The 18,871-nt window shown below is 41.7% G+C and overlaps 1 protein-coding gene across 2 annotated transcripts in view; it reads right to left on the bottom strand.

The window, feature by feature from the left end:
• Positions 1-18,871, bottom strand: part of SCAF4 (SR-related CTD associated factor 4) — a 273,314-nt gene that overhangs the window by 49,041 nt on the left and 205,402 nt on the right. Inside the window, exon 20 of one of the 2 annotated variants that reach the window (XM_063956403.1) lies at positions 14,918-17,831. The exons of the other annotated variant lie outside the window; for it this stretch is intronic. Coding sequence (XP_063812473.1) covers positions 17,614-17,831 — 218 coding nt within the window. The 3' untranslated portion in view covers positions 14,918-17,613. Of the gene's footprint in view, positions 1-14,917; positions 17,832-18,871 lie in introns of those variants that run through there. 2 annotated transcript variants of the gene reach the window in all.

The following is an 18,871-nucleotide window of genomic DNA, read 5'->3' as shown; positions in this document are numbered from 1 at the left end:
GAAGATTTCTCTCCACAGATCTAAGCTTGGTGATAACAGGGTTTAAAAAAAAAAAAAAAATTATATATATATATATATATATATATATATATATATATATATATATATATATATATATATATACATACACACACATACATACACACACACACACAGAAAACTTGAGACTATGCATAACAAAACCCTGGGTTGTGGTGGGGTGATGAAGGGGACTGCGATGAAGGTCACAGTGGGAAACACAGAAGAGCCACACTACTGCTCAAATGAATTGAATTTGTTAAACAAAATCAGAATAAACCAAAATGAAACCTGTCCAAATAGCAGCACATGACTGCCTACTTTCTCAGTTGTTTCATTAGTTTCTAGTAAAGGCACACTGTATTTTCATAATTGGCCATACAAAATGTTATGTCAATTATATATCTCTATATACACCTATGAAGAGACAATTCAAACCTAATTGTTTAAACTGTTCATTGCACCAGCTGTAGGACATGTCGTTCTGCTTCCACTGTTACCTGTCCTGACACTTATAACCCATACCAGTAGAGAAGAGCTGTGGTGGGAACGTGTCAAGTAACAAAGGGTACGAATGGCCTCCATGTATTTGAGAGAACAATAAAACCCAACAAAAGCAGAGAAATTACTTTGTAAACATTGAAAATGTAAAAAAAGATACCAGTGAAAAGTGTCGATTTAATTTTTGCAATCCCTCCCCCCTCAAAAAAAAAAGTTTGATACTATCCAACAAAACCAGATTGTCCAGGAGAACTGGTATTAAACAGTTTTTTTTTGTAATCCAAATCCACGTTTGAGAGGCCAGATCGCAATTCACTAATAAGCAGTACTTACCCATAAGTTTTTGCAGAAAAACTTAAAAGAACAGAGTGTTAGCATTTTATCCTTGCCCAACAGATGTTACGGTAGTGTTCCTTGGTGCAGATAATACTGATATGATGTTATGGAATATACACTAGCGTACAAAATTCTTTGGCCAAAGCTTATATGTTTACTTATAGCGCTTTCAATGAAAATAATATTTAATTGCTCCTTAAAATTATCATGATTAGAAGCAAGACATTAGGACATAGCTTCAAATGTACTATACTTAATTTACCATTCAATGCGCCAAGGCATTCTGGGAGCTAAAGCTTTAATTGTTTGGTGCCCACTCCTCTCCAACCACCTACACCCCATGGTATCTCTGTGGATCCCTAAGTACCCTGAAGAATAATATTTTTAAACAGAAAATATTAATTTAATATTTTATTTCTTAGTTTTTTTAAAAAAGTATTTTCCTTTTTTACAATGTTAAAATCATTATTAAACATTCAAATGAAGAAAAGAGGCAAATATTCACTTAAATTGTGTGGCAACATTCAAACGCTAATGAAGGCTAGACTCAAACTGCTAGAAAAAAAATAATTCTGTGCCAAGTGAACAGACTCTCGATACACAGAAACAGATACAAAACATGACTAAAAAAAAATGTTCTGCACAAGCCAGGAGTACATCAAAAAGGGAAGATAAATACATTATCATGAGTAAGCGAACTAAAAACTCAAAGCAAGTGCAGTCCAAAAACAAAAAATGCAATACAATTACACAAACTCCAGTATCAGCTTCTAGTTAAAAGACATCTGCGCAATGTAGGTTTAAATGATCGCATAGCTTGCAAAAAAAAAAAAAATAAAATAAAAAAAAATTGTTGAGTTCTGTATATAAAGTAAACCGCCTCCGATGGGCCAAAGAACACCGGTATTGGACACTGGCTCAGAGGGAGAGTATTTTGGACGGACAAGTCCAAATTTAAACTTTTCAGAACCCAAAGACGTCAGTATGGTCGGAGAATGGTCAGAGAACGTGTGTTAAATAGTTAAGTCAAAGTTAAAACATGGTGGTGGTCATGACATGATTTGGGGTGGTTTTGGTGGAGGAAAAGTTGGAGATCTAGATCAAACAACATTAACTATGGATATCAAACAATACCACAGTATTTTCCTACATCACACTGAACAAAGTGAACTATTGGAAAGGGGATCATCATGCAACAAGATAACAACCCTAAGCACACATCTAAACTGTGTATCAATAATTTGAAAAGTAAAGAAAAGCAGAAAGTTCTACAAATGAATGCATCAGTCACCTGATCTCAATCCCATGGAGAAACTCTGGGATAAATTAGACAGAAGAGTTTGTGTAATGGCTCCAACAAATACTAAAAACTTATGGGAATGTCTGAACAAGGCCTGGAAAGATAACTAACGATACTCTAGAAAAGGTGGTGTCTCGAATGCCCACATAATGCGAAGCAGTGATACGCGCCAAAGGAGGACATATTGATGAAAGCCAAATTGAAATCAGAAAATAATGTTATACGAAATTTTTTTTTTACATTTTTGAAAATGTTTAGCTACAATATCATGCGAAACATTAGGAATAAATATTTTCATTATTTCACTACATTTTATCTTTTATTAACAATTATTTTCCTTGGCCAAAGACTTTTGCACGCTAGTGTAAATTTGCAACGTTTGCAAAACCAAGCCTACTTAATACACCAGTTCGAACTAAAGCTGCCCATACACATTAATCCTTTATGACTTTGTCCATTTAAATGTGCATGACTGAAAAGGTTTAATTTTTTAATTTAATTTACTAATAAGAATTTAACATTAAAGTAAACAAAAAACAACTTTTATGGGGTGAATTACTTAGGGCCTCATTCATCTACTTTACCAGTGTTTTCACTGGGATACACCGAAAACATGCGATGGATCATAAAGAATTAAAAAAATTGTGTCAAACAAACCAACTTGCTGGTTGGAATGAAAATTTGGTAATGTATGGGAGCAAATGACAATCGACCATTTCCAAACACAGGAAAACAGACACAACCGGTTGCTCAGATAAATTGGTTAAACAAAACGGATTAAATCAATTTGTCTGAACAGTCTGCCCCAACCCCCCCCCAGTGTTTGGTTGATAGTCATTTGCTCCCGTACATTACCAGATTTTCGTTCCAAACAGCAAACTGGTTGGTTGGTCAGACTGGTAATCTTGAGAAGTACAGCAAGCATAATATGTCATTATCTAATGTAACCAACTTCTGTGCAGACTAGTACCATGGTCAAGTTCCTTCCATCCCAACAATCATTCAGTTCATGCACAAGACCAGATGGTTATTGGTGGCTATGTAATCTGGCAGCTAACACTGCAGAAAACGTGTGAAACCCCTTTATGACAGGGAATGGCTTTCTTTTACCTGAACAATAAACGTATATGTACTGTATTGTCATTTCTAGAGAACTATGAACATTGATAGTTATTGTTTCTTCACCTTTATGTGAAAGAGGAAATCATAAAAAAGTTGTTGGCGGTTCTGATTGCGCCATTTGGAACAGCAATAATATGAGAAGCAAAACCTGGAGTTTTATTTATATATTTTTACACATTTTATTGCCCTTTAAATTCCACAGTCAGTGCCTAGTACATTAAATATAGTCTATGAACTACAAAATGTGGTCACAATCTAGGAAAACATTTGATGGTTGCAAATGCTGATCTCAACCAAGAAAGTGTGTATGACACGAAACTACACAGCAAATTAAGTGTTTGCTGTTATCTTGCAAAAAAGACACAGAAGGTGAAATATAGTATACAGAAAAAAAAACTGCACTAGCAAAATATATATTAAATCATTTTTTATATTTCTTTTAGAATATTGGAGTGCTGAGAACTGCTGCCAAATAAACTTAAAGCCCTTTCAAATATATAGTTTGGTAGATGTAAACATGTAGGTGGATGAGCAGTGTTGCAGCTAAATATTTTACATGTACTTCTAAATAGGCAGTTTTGGGTGGATTTAGGTAAAGTTATTTAGGCTCAAGGAAGTTCGTGGTAGAAGATATTTACAAACCCACCACAGAAAAATAAAAAATAATACCCTCCGAGCACTGGATGGTATCTGTCTGAAGCATCAGAGGACAAGCTGAATTTTATGATTTACATTTACATTAGCCAATTCCACCTAAAATTTTTATATCTTCATTAGATACAAAAAGTTAGATTCATAACAGTCTCCATCTGACATCACTATGGCTTTCCGTTCCAGTATGTTACAGATCCATCCTCATACACCTAGTCTTAATACACCATACAGCGTAAGTGAGTCACCTAGGCCCGTGCAACTCTGCTACGGTCATGCATCTTTTCCAGCCTGAAACTGCATCTTAGTTGCAATGCAATGCCACCGGGACAGACAAGGAGACTGCACGGATTAAATTGGATATGTAACACTTGTATATCTGTATGCAACAAAGTTATTCAGACCAAGTCACACAGATATACAAGTGTTTCACATCAAATTAATAAGTAGCCTCATGGTGCTTCATAGTCTCTTTGCATCACAAGTAAGATGCAGGTTTGTGTAAAAAGACACCCGGTGCCAGCAATCACATGGAACCTGGCGCACTCAAAGGTTCTGTTTGGCACAGCTGCAGCAATAGTGTACAAGGACACATCTGTACTTATTGGGGCTTTGGCTCTTGCAGACAGAAAATCTTCACAGCCTGAGCATACAAGGATTGTGCGTAATCAGCAATGTGTGGTTTTGTATTTCCATGAGACTATGCCCCAGGTGCAGGTTCTTCATAGTTACCTCTTATTAGCAGGGGCCACAACTGGAACATTTTTGCAATCTGTGTCCCAAGTCTGCAGTGTCATAGTAATCGCATTATCTAAAATAGGTAAAATTACCCAGGGATTTGTGAATGCTAGTTACTTAGCAGTTCATCATATTTTTACTTTCTTGGGACTTGGCCACATCCCAAGTAACTGTACACAAAACATCACCTCGCGTGTCACTAAGCCAAGTTATAGTATCATATGATCATGGTACTCCCTAACATTGGCATAAGAGAATAAATTATATCTGCAGTGAATCATTCAGGGAATATAAACATAAAATGAGAATAAGAAAAACCTTGGCTACATTTGTTACACTAGAAAATAACCACAATGAGCATACAGAAACAAAAACGCTACAGGAGAAGAAACGGAAAGCCAAAATTTTACGTTCAGTGGTATTGGTTGTTTGGAGATTTGAAAATAAAAATTACCCATTCCTATTGACCACTTCAGTCCTCCACTCCATCTTCAGCATGTGTTTTGATTACTTTCTGTCCAGTTCCTCTCGACAAATGGTATCCATTGTTAGGCCATGACACCGATGTTTAAGTGCATGTGTTATGTAAATGTACAGTGTAGTACAGAGCATAGATCGATTTTGAGAGTGAAAAAACCCAGTAACGTTTAATGTTCCCAGAACTCCCCTCTTTTCTGCAAAGGAATAGCTGCAACCAAACCATGTGTGATTCAGAGTGGTTACAATACTTTCAGACTGATTTGTCCCCATATTACCACCCATAGCTGCTAATAACTTGTATTTTAGCCTTTTCTATTTTTTTTCCAAGCGGAGAAAAAAAATAAAAAAAAAAAAATAAGAATTTACTTACCGATAATTCTATTTCTCGGAGTCCGTAGTGGATGCTGGGGTTCCTGAAAGGACCATGGGGAATAGCGGCTCCGCAGGAGACAGGGCACAAAAAAGTAAAGCTTTACTAGGTCAGGTGGTGTGCACTGGCTCCTCCCCCCATGACCCTCCTCCAGACTCCAGTTAGGTACTGTGCCCGGACGAGCATACACAATAAGGGAGGCATTTTGAATCCCGGGTAAGACTCATACCAGCCACACCAATCACACCGTACAACTTGTGATCTAAACCCAGTTAACAGTATGACAACAGAAAGGGCCTCTTAAAGATGGCTCCTTAACAATAACCCGAATTAGTTAACAATAACTATGTACAAGTATTGCAGATAATCCGCACTTGGGATGGGCGCCCAGCATCCACTACGGACTCCGAGAAATAGAATTATCGGTAAGTAAATTCTTATTTTCTCTATCGTCCTAAGTGGATGCTGGGGTTCCTGAAAGGACCATGGGGATTATACCAAAGCTCCCAAACGGGCGGGAGAGTGCGGATGACTCTGCAGCACCGAATGAGAGAACTCCAGGTCCTCCTTTGCCAGGGTATCAAATTTGTAAAATTTTACAAACGTGTTCTCCCCCGACCACGTAGCTGCTCGGCAGAGTTGTAATGCCGAGACCCCTCGGGCAGCCGCCCAAGATGAGCCCACCTTCCTTGTGGAGTGGGCTTTTACAGTTTTAGGCTGTGGCAGGCCTGCCACAGAATGTGCAAGTTGAATTGTGTTACAAATCCAACGAGCAATCGACTGCTTAGAAGCAGGTGCGCCCAACTTGTTGGGTGCATACAATATAAACAGCGAGTCAGATTTTCTGACTCCAGCCGTCCTTGCAATGTATATTTTTAAGGCTCTGACAACGTCCAACAACTTGGAGTCCTCCAAGTCGCTAGTGGCCGCAGGCACCACAATAGGTTGGTTCAGATGAAATGCTGATACCACTTTAGGGAGAAAATGCGGACGAGTCCGCAGTTCTGCCCTATCCGAATGGAAGATTAGATAAGGACTTTTATAAGATAAAGCCGCCAATTCAGATACTCTCCTGGCAGAGGCCAGGGCTAGTAACATAGTCACTTTCAATGTGAGATATTTCAAATCCACCTTTTTCAATGGTTCAAACCAATGGGATTTGAGGAAATCTAAAACTACATTTAGATCCCACGGTGCCACCGGAGGCACCACAGGAGGCTGTATATGCAGTACTCCCTTGACAAAAGTCTGGACCTCAGGGACAGAGGCCAATTCTTTTTGGAAGAATATTGACAGGGCCGAAATTTGAACCTTAATGGATCCCAATTTGAGACCCATAGATAATCCTGATTGCAGGAAATGTAGGAAACGACCCAGTTGGAATTCCTCCGTCGGAACCCTCCGATCCTCGCACCACGCTACATATTTTCGCCAAATGCGGTGATAATGTTTCACGGTGACTTCCTTCCGTGCCTTAATCAAGGTAGGAATGACTTCTTCTGGAATGCCTTTCCCTTTTAGGATCTGGCGTTCAACCGCCATGCCGTCAAACGCAGCCGCGGTAAGTCTTGAAAAAGACAGGGACCCTGCTGTAGCAGGTCCCTTCTCAGAGGTAGAGGCCACGGTTCGTCCGTGAGCATCTCTTGAAGTTCCGGATACCAAGTCCTTCTCGGCCAATCCGGAACCACTAGTATTGTTCTTACTCTTCTTTGCCGTATGATCTTCAATACCTTTGGTATGAGCGGCAGAGGAGGAAACACATACCCTGACTGGTACACCCAAGGAGTTACCAGTGCGTCCACAGCTATTGCCTGTGGATCTCTTGACCTGGCGCAATATTTGTCCAGTTTCTTGTTGAGGCGAGACGCCATCATGTCTACAATTGGTCTTTCCCAACGGTCTATTAACATGTTGAAGACTTCTGGATGTAGACCCCACTCTCCCGGATGAAGATCGTGTCTGCTGAGGAAGTCTGCTTCCCAGTTGTCCACGCCCGGGATGAACACTGCTGACAGTGCTATCACGTGATTCTCCGCCCAGCGAAGAATCTTGGCAGCTTCTGCCATTGCACTCCTGCTTCTTGTGCCGCCCTTCCTGTTTACATGGGCGACCGCCGTGATGTTGTCCGACTGAATCAACACCGGCTTTCCTTGCAGGAGAAGTTCCGCCTGGCTTAAAGCATTGTAGATTGCTCTTAGTTCCAGAATGTTTATGTGAAGAGACTTTTCCAGACTCGTCCATACTCCCTGGAAGTTTCTTCCTTGTGTGACTGCTCCCCAGCCTCTCAGGCTGGCGTCCGTGGTCACCAGGATCCAATCCTGAATGCCGAATCTGCGGCCTTCTAATAGGTGAGCCTTCTGCAACCACCACAGAAGTGACACCCTTGTCTTTGGTGACAGGGTTATTCGCAGGTGCATCTGCAGATGCGACCCTGACCATTTGTCCAACAGATCCCTTTGGAATATTCTTGCATGGAATCTGCCGAATGGAATTGCTTCGTAAGAAGCCACCATTTTTCCCAGGACTCTTGTGCATTGATGTACTGACACTTTTCCTGGTTTTAGGAGGTTCCTGACCAGATCGGATAACTCCTTGGCTTTTTCCTCTGGAAGGAAAACCTTTTTCTGAACCGTGTCCAGAATCATTCCTAGGAACAGCAGACGAGTTGTCGGGATTAAATGGGATTTTGGAATATTCAGAATCCACCCGTGTTGTCTTAGCACCTCTTGAGATAGTGCTAAAGCTGTCTCCAGCTGTTCTCTGGACCTTGCCCTTATTAGGAGATCGTCCAAGTATGGGATAACTAATACGCCTTTTCTTCGAAGAAGAATCATCATCTCGGCCATTACCTTGGTAAAGACCCGAGGCGCCGTGGACAATCCGAACGGCAGCGTCTGAAACGGATAGTGACAGTTTTGAACAATGAACCTGAGGTACCCCTGGTGTGCGGGGTAAATCGGAACGTGTAGATACGCATCCTTGATGTCCAAGGATACCATAAAGTCCCCTTCTTCCAGGTTCGCTATCACTGCTCTGAGTGACTCCATCTTGAACTTGAACTTTTTTATGTAGAGGTTCAAGGACTTCAGATTTAGAATAGGCCTTACCGAGCCATCCGGCTTCGGTACCACAAATAGAGTGGAATAATACCCCTTTCCTTGTTGTAATAGGGGTACTTTGACTATCACCTGCTGAGCGTACAGCTTGTGAATGGCTTCCAACACCCTCTCCCTTTCGGAAGAGACGGTTGGTAAGGCAGACTTCAGGAAACGATGAGGAGGATCCGTCTCTAATTCCAACCTGTACCCCTGAGATATTATCTGCAGGATCCAGGGGTCTACCTGCGAGTGAGCCCACTGCGCGCTGTAATTTTTGAGACGGCCCCCCACTGTCCCCGAGTCCGCTTGAGAGGCCCCAGCGTCATGCTGAGGTTTTTGCAGGAGCCGGGGAGGGCTTCTGTTCCTGGGAAGGAGCTGCCTGTTGGTGTCTCTTCCCTCTTCCTCTGCCTCGTGGCAGGTACGACAAGCCCTTTGCTCTCTTATTTTTGTAGGAGCGAAAAGGCTGCGGTTGAAAGGTCGGTGCCTTTCTCTGTTGGGGAGTGACTTGAGGTAAAAAAGTGGATTTCCCGGCAGTAGCCGTGGCCACCAAGTCTGATAGACCAACTCCAAATAACTCCTCCCCTTTATACGGCAAAACCTCCATGTGACGTTTTGAATCCGCATCGCCTGTCCACTGTCGTGTCCATAAGGCTCTTCTGGCTGAAATGGACATAGCACTCACCCGAGATGCCAGTGTGCAAATATCCCTCTGTGCATTACGCATATAGATAAATGCATCCTTTATTTGTTCTAACGACAGTAAAACATTGTCCCTATCTAGGGTATCAATATTTTCAATCAGGGATTCTGACCAAACTACTCCAGCACTGCACATCCAGGCAGTTGCTATAGCTGGTCGTAGTATAACACCTGCATGTGTGTATATATTCTTTTGAATAACTTCCATCTTTCTATCTGATGGATCCTTAAGTGCGGCCGTCTCAGGAGAGGGTAACGCCACTTGTTTGGATAAGCGTGTGAGCGCCTTGTCCACCTTAGGGGGTGTTTCCCAGCGCGCCCTAACCTCTGGCGGGAAAGGGTATAATGCCAATAACTTTTTTGAAATTATCAACTTTTTATCAGGAGCAACCCACGCTTCATCACACACGTCATTTAATTCTTCTGATTCAGGAAAAACTGTTTGTAGTTTTTTCACACCATACATAATACCCTGTTTTACGGTATCTGTAGTATCAGCTAAATGTAACGTCTCCTTCATTGCCAAAATCATATAACGTGTGGCCCTACTGGAAAATACGTTTGAATTTCTACCGTCGTCACTGGAATCAGTGCCCGTGTCTGGGTCTGTGTCGACCGACTGAGGCAAAGGGCGTTTTACAGCCCCTGACGGTGTTTGAGGCGCCTGGACAGGCATTAATTGATTGTCCGGCCGCCTCATGTCCTCAACTGACTGTTTAAGGGAAGATAAACCATCACGTAATTCCACAAATAAAGACATCCATTCTGGTGTCGACCCCCTGGGGGGTGACATCTGCATATTTGGCAATTGCTCCGCCTCCACACCAATATCGTCCTCATACATGTCGACACCACGTACCGACACACACCGCAAACTCACAGGGAATGCTCTAATGAAGACAGGACCCACTAGCCCTTTTGGGGAGACAGAGGGAGAGTCTGCCAGCACACACCACAAAGCGCTATATATACAAGGGATATCCTTATATTAAGTGCTCCCTTATAGCTGCTTTAATATATATATATATATAGCCATTAATGTGCCCCCCCTCTCTGTTTTACCCTGTTTCTGTAGTGCAGTGCAGGGGAGAGACCTGGGAGCCGTTCTGACCAGCGGAGCTGTGACAGAAAATGGCGCCGTGTGCTGAGGAGATAGGCCCCGCCCCTTTTTCGGCGGGTTATTCTCCCGCTATTTTTCCAGTCAGGCAGGGGTTAAATATCTCCATATAGCCCCTATGGGCTATATGTGAGGTATTTTTAGCCTTGTATAAGGTTTATATTTGCCTCTCAGAGCGCCCCCCCCCAGCGCTCTGCACCCTCAGTGACTGCCCAGTGAAGTGTGCTGAGAGGAAAATGGCGCACAGCTGCAGTGCTGTGCGCTACCTTATGAAGACTGAGGAGTCTTCAGCCGCCGGTTTCCGGACCTCTTCACGCTTCAGCATCTGCAAGGGGGTCGGCGGCGCGGCTCCGGGACCGGACTCCACGGCTGGGCCTGTGTTCGATCCCTCTGGAGCTAATGGTGTCCAGTAGCCAAGCAGCAAATCCACTCTGCATGCAGGTGAGTTTACTACTTTCCCCCTAAGTCCCACGTTGCAGTGATCCTGTTGCCAGCAGGACTCACTGTAAAGAAAAAAACCTAAACTAAACTTTCTCTAAGCAGCTCTTTAGGAGAGCCACCTAGATTGCACCCTTCTCGTTCGGGCACAAAATCTAACTGGAGTCTGGAGGAGGGTCATGGGGGGAGGAGCCAGTGCACACCACCTGACCTAGTAAAGCTTTACTTTTTTGTGCCCTGTCTCCTGCGGAGCCGCTATTCCCCATGGTCCTTTCAGGAACCCCAGCATCCACTTAGGACGATAGAGAAAAAACATTTACCGTGTACTCATCCCTAGAACAAATGTGGAACAGAATAAGAATTGAAAGATGGATTCACTGTAGACGGGCCTCCCAACTGTGTTGCTGACATACTAACATTACAAGGAATGTAATATAAAGTTGTATTCTTTGGAATGCGGTAAATAGCCAATATTAATTTTACAACTATTGATGGGGCTTATTCCTCATTACAAAAGTATCTCTGCGTCCATGGGAAGCAATAAAAAAAAATTGTACAATAGAACTGTTCTGTAGTAGTGGTGTTTTAAAACAAAAACCATATATGAAGTACTAAACTAAAATGCAGAGGCCAGTCATAATGTAAATTACAACAGCTTTGTTAATTAAACCTTCCCCGAACATACACACACCTACAGCTTCATAATACTGGAAGACAAAGCAAATGATATAGGGGTCTATTCAATTGAAGTCGGACCTGCCGTCTAGTCGGAAAGACGTCAGTTTCCGACTTTTTTGGGTGGAATCAGGAATCCTCCTTTTCAATGGTGCTGCCATTTTTCTGACTTGTCGGAAAACACATGGATCGGCAGATTAGCTGCGGAGCCACATGTTTTGTTGGATTTGTGGCCAAATATGACAGGTTTTTGCCCTATTTTCAACAAGGTCAATCCAACTTTTTAAAAAAAATAAAATCGGATTGGCATTGTCGAAAATGGGCAAAATCACTCCAAACTGAAAACTGCACTGTCGGATCCTCTACATCGGAGAGGATCAGACATGCACTGAATAGACCCAATAGCATACAATATATTTATTTTTTTACCTGCAGACAAAATGAGCATGGTTCTGTGCTAGCAGTTTATAAAATTATGCAGAAACTAGTTTCTGCATAATTTTATATATCAATGCTATTAACAAATAGCCTAAAGGGCCCCAAACAGTCCCCATTAACAATGGGGGCTACAATCTGACCCCTAATAACCAAACTCTGAAAAGCGATGCTTTTTGGAGTTTGGCCTCACTGGTTCACACCATCCTCAGATGGCGTAAGATGCTTTAGGCCTATGGAGGCATTTTCGCAGAAGGATGGATCTTTTGATCCCTCTCCTGCATCCTCAGACCAGATCTGGAATCAGACCACTGTGCACGCGCAGTGTTCAGATTCCCCTAAAGGAGTCTTTAACACATGTGGAAGACTCCTCCAATTTACCAGGGATGTAACCGCTGGTATTTTTTTTTTATTAAATTTGAAAACAGTCACAATATGGACTGTTAACCACTGCAACGCCGCAATTATGAATATATTGGCTCAATCTTTAATTCAAGTTGCAGGTGTGTTGCCCAGTAGGAACCATGTACGTGTATAGAAACAACATGTTCTGTAAAGATTTACACATGGGGAAGGTTTAATTAAGAAGGGGTTGACCAAGTGTCACTTTAAAGAACAATTTACTGAAAAATAAGCTTTTGGTGGCGTTACGTTAGCCTACAATATTAAATACCACTTAACATATACAAGATTAAGGAAAGGCAAACACTGACACCAGGTACAAAAATAAGGGATACACATCAAATATCCACAAGATAGTTGTAAGACGGGGCAATGGATCATTGGGGTTGAGGGACGGAGCAACGGTTAAACTCATTGCACTGCACATCCCCGAGATATGTGCTGCCCCAGGGACTAATCTTTCTATTCTACACGAAGATGCTTACGGTGGCTTTAGTGCTACGCCATGTAGGCCACGGACTTCCTAAAGCCAAACATATTATATGCTGGAATAAGACTTTGCTTCTAAAAATGGTCTTTTCTTATTGTGACTATTGTTCAGTTCTGAAAACAATTCTGTATTAATGTGTGTTATCAAAGGGAAAACATTCTATTCTCTACTTGTGCTTAATTGTATTCATGATGAAAATGTGGCACAACCCAAAAGCAATTTAATATGTACCAAAGCATACTGAGAAGCAATCAAATTCTAATTTATTTCTCTCTCACATTATCTATATGTGGGACACACACACTATACCCAAGCCTACATGACCCACACCTCCAGGAGCTTCTCACTACCCGACACTAATGCTTTAAAATGTCATGCCATTTCATAGTGCAACCTACTACTGAAATTACATCATATATTGCTGTATTAGTGGGGCAAGAGAGCTACATAGTAACGCAGGATTGCAGTCTTTTAATTGGTCCTATATAGGCTGAGAGTATGCAGTCTTCACAGCAATAAGACCCGGGATCTCTGCCTAAAGGCCCGTACACACTGGTCGATATATCGGCCGTTCTCCTGAACGGCCGATATATCGCGGGACCGTCGGCCAGTGTGTACGGCCGATACGTCTGTGAACTCCGTCGTTCACAGACGTATCGCGCCGGCCGCGCAGCACAGCCGACGGCCAATATATCTACAGATATATTGGCGCGTCGTGTGTACGGGGCGGTCGGCCGACCGCCCGTACACATGCTGCGGCGGCCGGCGGTGATTGACAGGTGAACTGGGCGGGCGTGTGTACACGCCCGCCCAGTTCATGACGTCAGTCCCCGACGGATCGAGCAGTGTGTGTGCTGAACACACTGCTCGATCCGTCCATAGATATATCTGCAGATCAATTGATCTGCAGATATATCTGTTAGTGTGTACCCACCTTAAGTGTCATTTTTTTTTATTATGGAGCAACTGTAAACGCAAGTAGATAAAGTAAAACATTATGCAATTTAATTGTAACATCTATACAGTTTATGTCTCCATGTGGAAATATTTCATATGTCTAGTAATAATCTGAAAAGACCCGACAGACAAAAACCAATAAAAAGTGAATTATGCTACTTTGATATGTGTTATCTTTGTTTCCTAAATTCTGAGAACAAATCACACCCGTTTCTATTCTCTGCATTTGTAAACTTGATTGGTGCTGGATTTGACATGAAATGAGCAAATCACATACAAAGCATAATCTGTGAGCCCTTTAATGAGTCCTTTCTGATTATTTACTGGCTGGTTTATGAAATTGTCTATGGGCAAAAACTAAAGTCCAGCTCCCACTAACCACACCTCTAAACCCCAGTGTAATCTGCCTCCAGTGTCCCCTAGTGAATGAGAAAAAATATTTTGCACATAGCAATATATGGTGCAATGCCTGGGAGCAGGTCTGTTATCAAAGGCTGGCAAACAATTTGGCTGTTATTTTCCAAACTAATGCTACACATGACTCTTCCACAAATCAACCTTGTGCACTAAAAAGATGTGGCTATGAAGATAGGACGCAATATAGGAAAGTGGGGTACCCCAAATAGTGGTAATCAGACAATACAGCGGGTGGAATAGAGGAAAGTCAGGCAGTCTGTTCCATTTCAGATTGATGTGTGCTGAGATTTAAATAAAAAACACTCCAAAACTCTTCCTGATCAAGCACCTGACTCGCTTGTACTTACCCACTTACACTGCAAGGTGTGGCTAGCACAATGTGTGCTCTGCCACCAGAAAATACTATTTGTAGAATATGTTAAACTACTTACTAAGAAAGTGGTATCAGAGTAAATAAAAATGGCACACTATAACATGATCCAATGCATGTAAGCCATGGGTATTGGCTGCAGTGCAACTCCTAGACTGTTTATTTGCCCCTTAACAGTCAAAGCTGTTCTTAATGTCAGGTCTGCTATGCGCAATGTTTGAGCTACAATGTGCGTGAATGAGGTTTTCGGTCCAGACGCATGGAGGGTGTGTCACGAATGATAATCATTACACAACGCACATATTTAGAACCAAACTTTATTTAAATAAATACAAAACAATACATAGTGCAAAATGACATCCTTCTGGGTAAAACGAACGTTCCATTGTCCCAAGTAAAGATAATTATGAAAGGTTAGTGCATCAATTAAGATAAAAAGGTTTAAAAATAACAATGAAATAAAATTCATCAGGCTTTGTGACTGGATGCTTCTGGTATGCTTAAAACCTACCGTCAGTCTAAACTGGTCACTGAATGTGAAATCATGTAGCCTATTTTTGCAAAATGTAAAGACTAGGAAAGTACCATGTTCATTACTAAGCTCATTACATACAGCCCTCAATGTACTGCAGTGATGAGGTCCAGCTGCAATGCACGTACATGTATCTACATTGTGTATAAGAAAACTATTCAGAAAGGCACCCTCAGCAGTTAGGGATAGTCTAAGGAGTCCTTAATGAAAAAACGAAGTACTTCCCAGTTAAAAGTAGTCTTGTGTGTGTATGTATATATATATATATATATTCATTTTACTATTCTGTGAACACTTTCTGGGTATCTAAATAAAAGGATATTCACACGTGTCACTTTAGGGAGTAAGGCAGAACATATCGTAAAGACTGACTAAAGGCTACATACTGGACACACTGGTCTTAAAATTCTGCATTTCAAGGGCCTTTCAAACACAAGCTAAGCACATGTAAATGGCTGGTCAATTAAAAAATCATTGTGCCAAAAAGCTACTAGGGGCCGAATGTAATGACGCCCATATTCGGTGGCTATGCGAAATGCCGACCGAACTGACTTTTTTCTTAAAAGGGCAATCATAAGGCACGGTTTTGCCTTGTAAGTGATTGGCCTTTTTAAAAAAAATAGGAGAGTTCTGCTGGCATAGCGCACAGCCGCCAGATTCGGGCGTCATTATAACTGTCCCTGTATCTACATTAGTACGTGTGGCCAGTTTGCATCAGTGGGTTTGTAATCATGAGACCAGGTAAGTTTTTATATGCGTTTTTACTTGCATTTGGCCTGAACATCACTTTTAGTCAAATGCATTTAGTTGAAAATGTGTTTAGTATGCGTTTACTAAGCACACTTTCATAATTGCGGTGCAGCTGTAGGTACCTGTAAGTGGTCAATTTCCTGGCACATTTTATAATTACCTCACCATAATGCTGCCTAGTAAGTCTTAGGGGGGAATTCAATTAGTCGCAGTAATTTACTGCAGGTGAAAAAGGGTAGTAGCCTTGGGCTTTAACGCCCAGAGCTATTCAATTAAGGCCACTTTCTCTCGTCTGGCAAATTAGTGTTAACACACGCTAAACAGAACCCGCAATAAGTTCCCAGACCTCTGTATTCAGTAACACTGTCGCGGCATCCACAAAAAAGCTATGTAACAGGGATTTCTTACCCAGCCTGCTCAGGATCGAAAATAAAATCCGTTAATTGCTTCAATTAGCCCACGGTAAATTACTGTGGCTAATTGAATGCCCCCTTAAAGTGCTTCTCAGATAGGTATGAATGATCGTCACAGGTCAATAAATAACCATATTCAGACTGTTTACAGAGAAAGTGTAACATGCAAAGTGTATTCTTACTTGGACAAATTCCAGATACAATGTTACATTGGATTACAGCATACATTCCCCAGAGACTCACTAACAAGTACTGCCTGCTAATGTCCTAAGATGCTGTTTTGATATTACTTGGGGATCTTAAGACGAATCTGCACTCTGCAAGGAGAGAAGCTTACCTTTCCATTTAGAAGAGTATCGCCTAGGATAGCTGTATTCAGTGTAACACACTGTTTGAACTGGTGACTTCTGGAGAGACTGAGGTCTCACAAGTTCATATTGTGTTGGTTATGCCTCATGTCTTTGGAGCAGGAACCACTGCAAAGGAAGCTCCATGCATCCTCTTGCTTCATACACATGACCGATTCCTTGGCACTAACACAAGCTTCAGTAGCATTGGAAAATGCTATAGAATCAACTTTCAAACAATAAAAAGTTATCTAATACATAATGTTCGTATCTAGCTCTCTCGGGGATTGCCCGGTGTGTATGTTTGCTGGGTAACGTGATGAAATGCGAGTCTGCAAACGGTTTTAGAATCACTGAATGTTTCTCCACTAACACAAGGCTGAAGAGATTAGTGCAATGCATTTTATTTGTTCAGCTTTGCACTTTTTTGTAAAGGACACAAACAATAAGACGATTACTATCCAGAGGGTGAAATGTATCAAGCCTTGAGATTGAAAAAGTGTAGTGAGATAAAGCACCAATCAGCACCTGTAATTTTTCAAAAACAGCCTGTAACATTGAATGAGCAATATATTGTGGGTGTGTCTGCAGGTGTATACCTCCGATAGGTCTGAATTACGTTGTTCACAGACCTATCACAATGGCCCTGCAGCATAGTCGATGGCCTATGTATCTGTAGATATATCTGCGCATCGTGCTGTGTGTATGGGCAGTCTGCAGACCGCTGGTACACTTGCTGCAGACAGTCGCCAGTGAATGACATCACAACTGGATGGGCACATGTAAATTCCCACCTAGATGTGAAATCAGGCACATTGGGCTGACAATTGACAAGTGTGTATGCACTTGCCAATTGTAAGATGGGTCCCACAAGCCTAGTGTGTACCTAGCATTAGGAGCTGACTGGGGGAGATTTTATTAGAGCTTGGAGAGAGAAAATACCAAAGCCTGTACAATTTACAGCGTGGGACTAGGACTGCAACAGAATCTGAACAATTTACGTGGGGATTGGGCTGCAGTAGTTTGTACAAATTTACAAATGTGAGCTAGAATACAAAATAGTCTGCACAATTTATAGCGTGAGGATTTCAACTCATGACTGTTATTACCCAGTTTTGTTTTATCGTTGTGTCCGGTTGTAAAGCGCAACGGAATTTGCTGCGCAATATAAGAAACTGTTAATAAAAAACAAAATATAAAACAAAATACAGAATATGTCCAATTCACTCAAAAAAAATGCTAGACCCTCAATGGACTCACAAGGTACTCTTACAGGATATGGTTATCAAATTAAGAAAGGTTACACCATTATTAACACCTATGGAGGCCATGAGGCTAAGGGTGTGTACACACGGTGAGATCCTTGCTATGCCCGATTTTCACTTGCGATTTCCCTTGAACTCCCCGAAGCCAGGCACCACCGATTTTGACTAACTTTTCTTGATATGGACTGTGTGTGCTTACGATTTTGGCTTATGTGAGATGTCATTAACATGTGAGATGAACTAGATAGTACACCGATCTAGCAAGGATTGACTTGCCTGCACAGTATATCTTTTCTTGCGATGCCAACCTGGCGGGACCGCGCATCGGGATCGAATCAGGATCGTAAGATGACTTTCACCTTGCGATCTGCACTAACTTTTCTTGCGATTTTGTCTATATAGTCAAAATCGAAATAAAATCTCACCGTGTGTACACACCATAAGTTCTGCACCAACAGAAAAAAAGAACCATACAAACTAAAAAAAAGCTACTACCCATCCCCTGAAATCTGGTCAGATCTAATGCTGCATTCCAATGTGACCTAAGCACTGTACAGATGATTGGGATATTTAATTTTGGGTTACTGATACTATACTTGTTAAAAGTAAAATTCCCCTTTTTCATTCATTATAAAATCTCAGAAAAACCCCAATAGTTCTATAATGTGTGCGTAGATGACATGGTATATTATTGCTGTACAACTTTCATGAAATTATATAGTCAGCTGTTAAATCAAATAATTTCAAAAGTTATATGTAAATCATGACTCAACTACACACATTGGGCCGGATTTAAATGTTATCGCGGGTCCCTGCACCCACGAACGCCTGCCAACAGCTATTCAAATGCTGCTGCAAACGGGCGCAAGAAGTTCGTTTCAGCTCGCTACTCCTGGAGGTAGCGAGCTGAAATGCGCGTAAACAGACCCATTTGGGCGCCCAAACTGACC

This window comes from Pseudophryne corroboree, chromosome 2, assembly GCF_028390025.1.
Source record: "Pseudophryne corroboree isolate aPseCor3 chromosome 2, aPseCor3.hap2, whole genome shotgun sequence".
Classification (NCBI taxonomy): domain Eukaryota; kingdom Metazoa; phylum Chordata; class Amphibia; order Anura; family Myobatrachidae; genus Pseudophryne; species Pseudophryne corroboree.
This window is presented reverse-complemented; position numbering and strand designations above follow the sequence as displayed.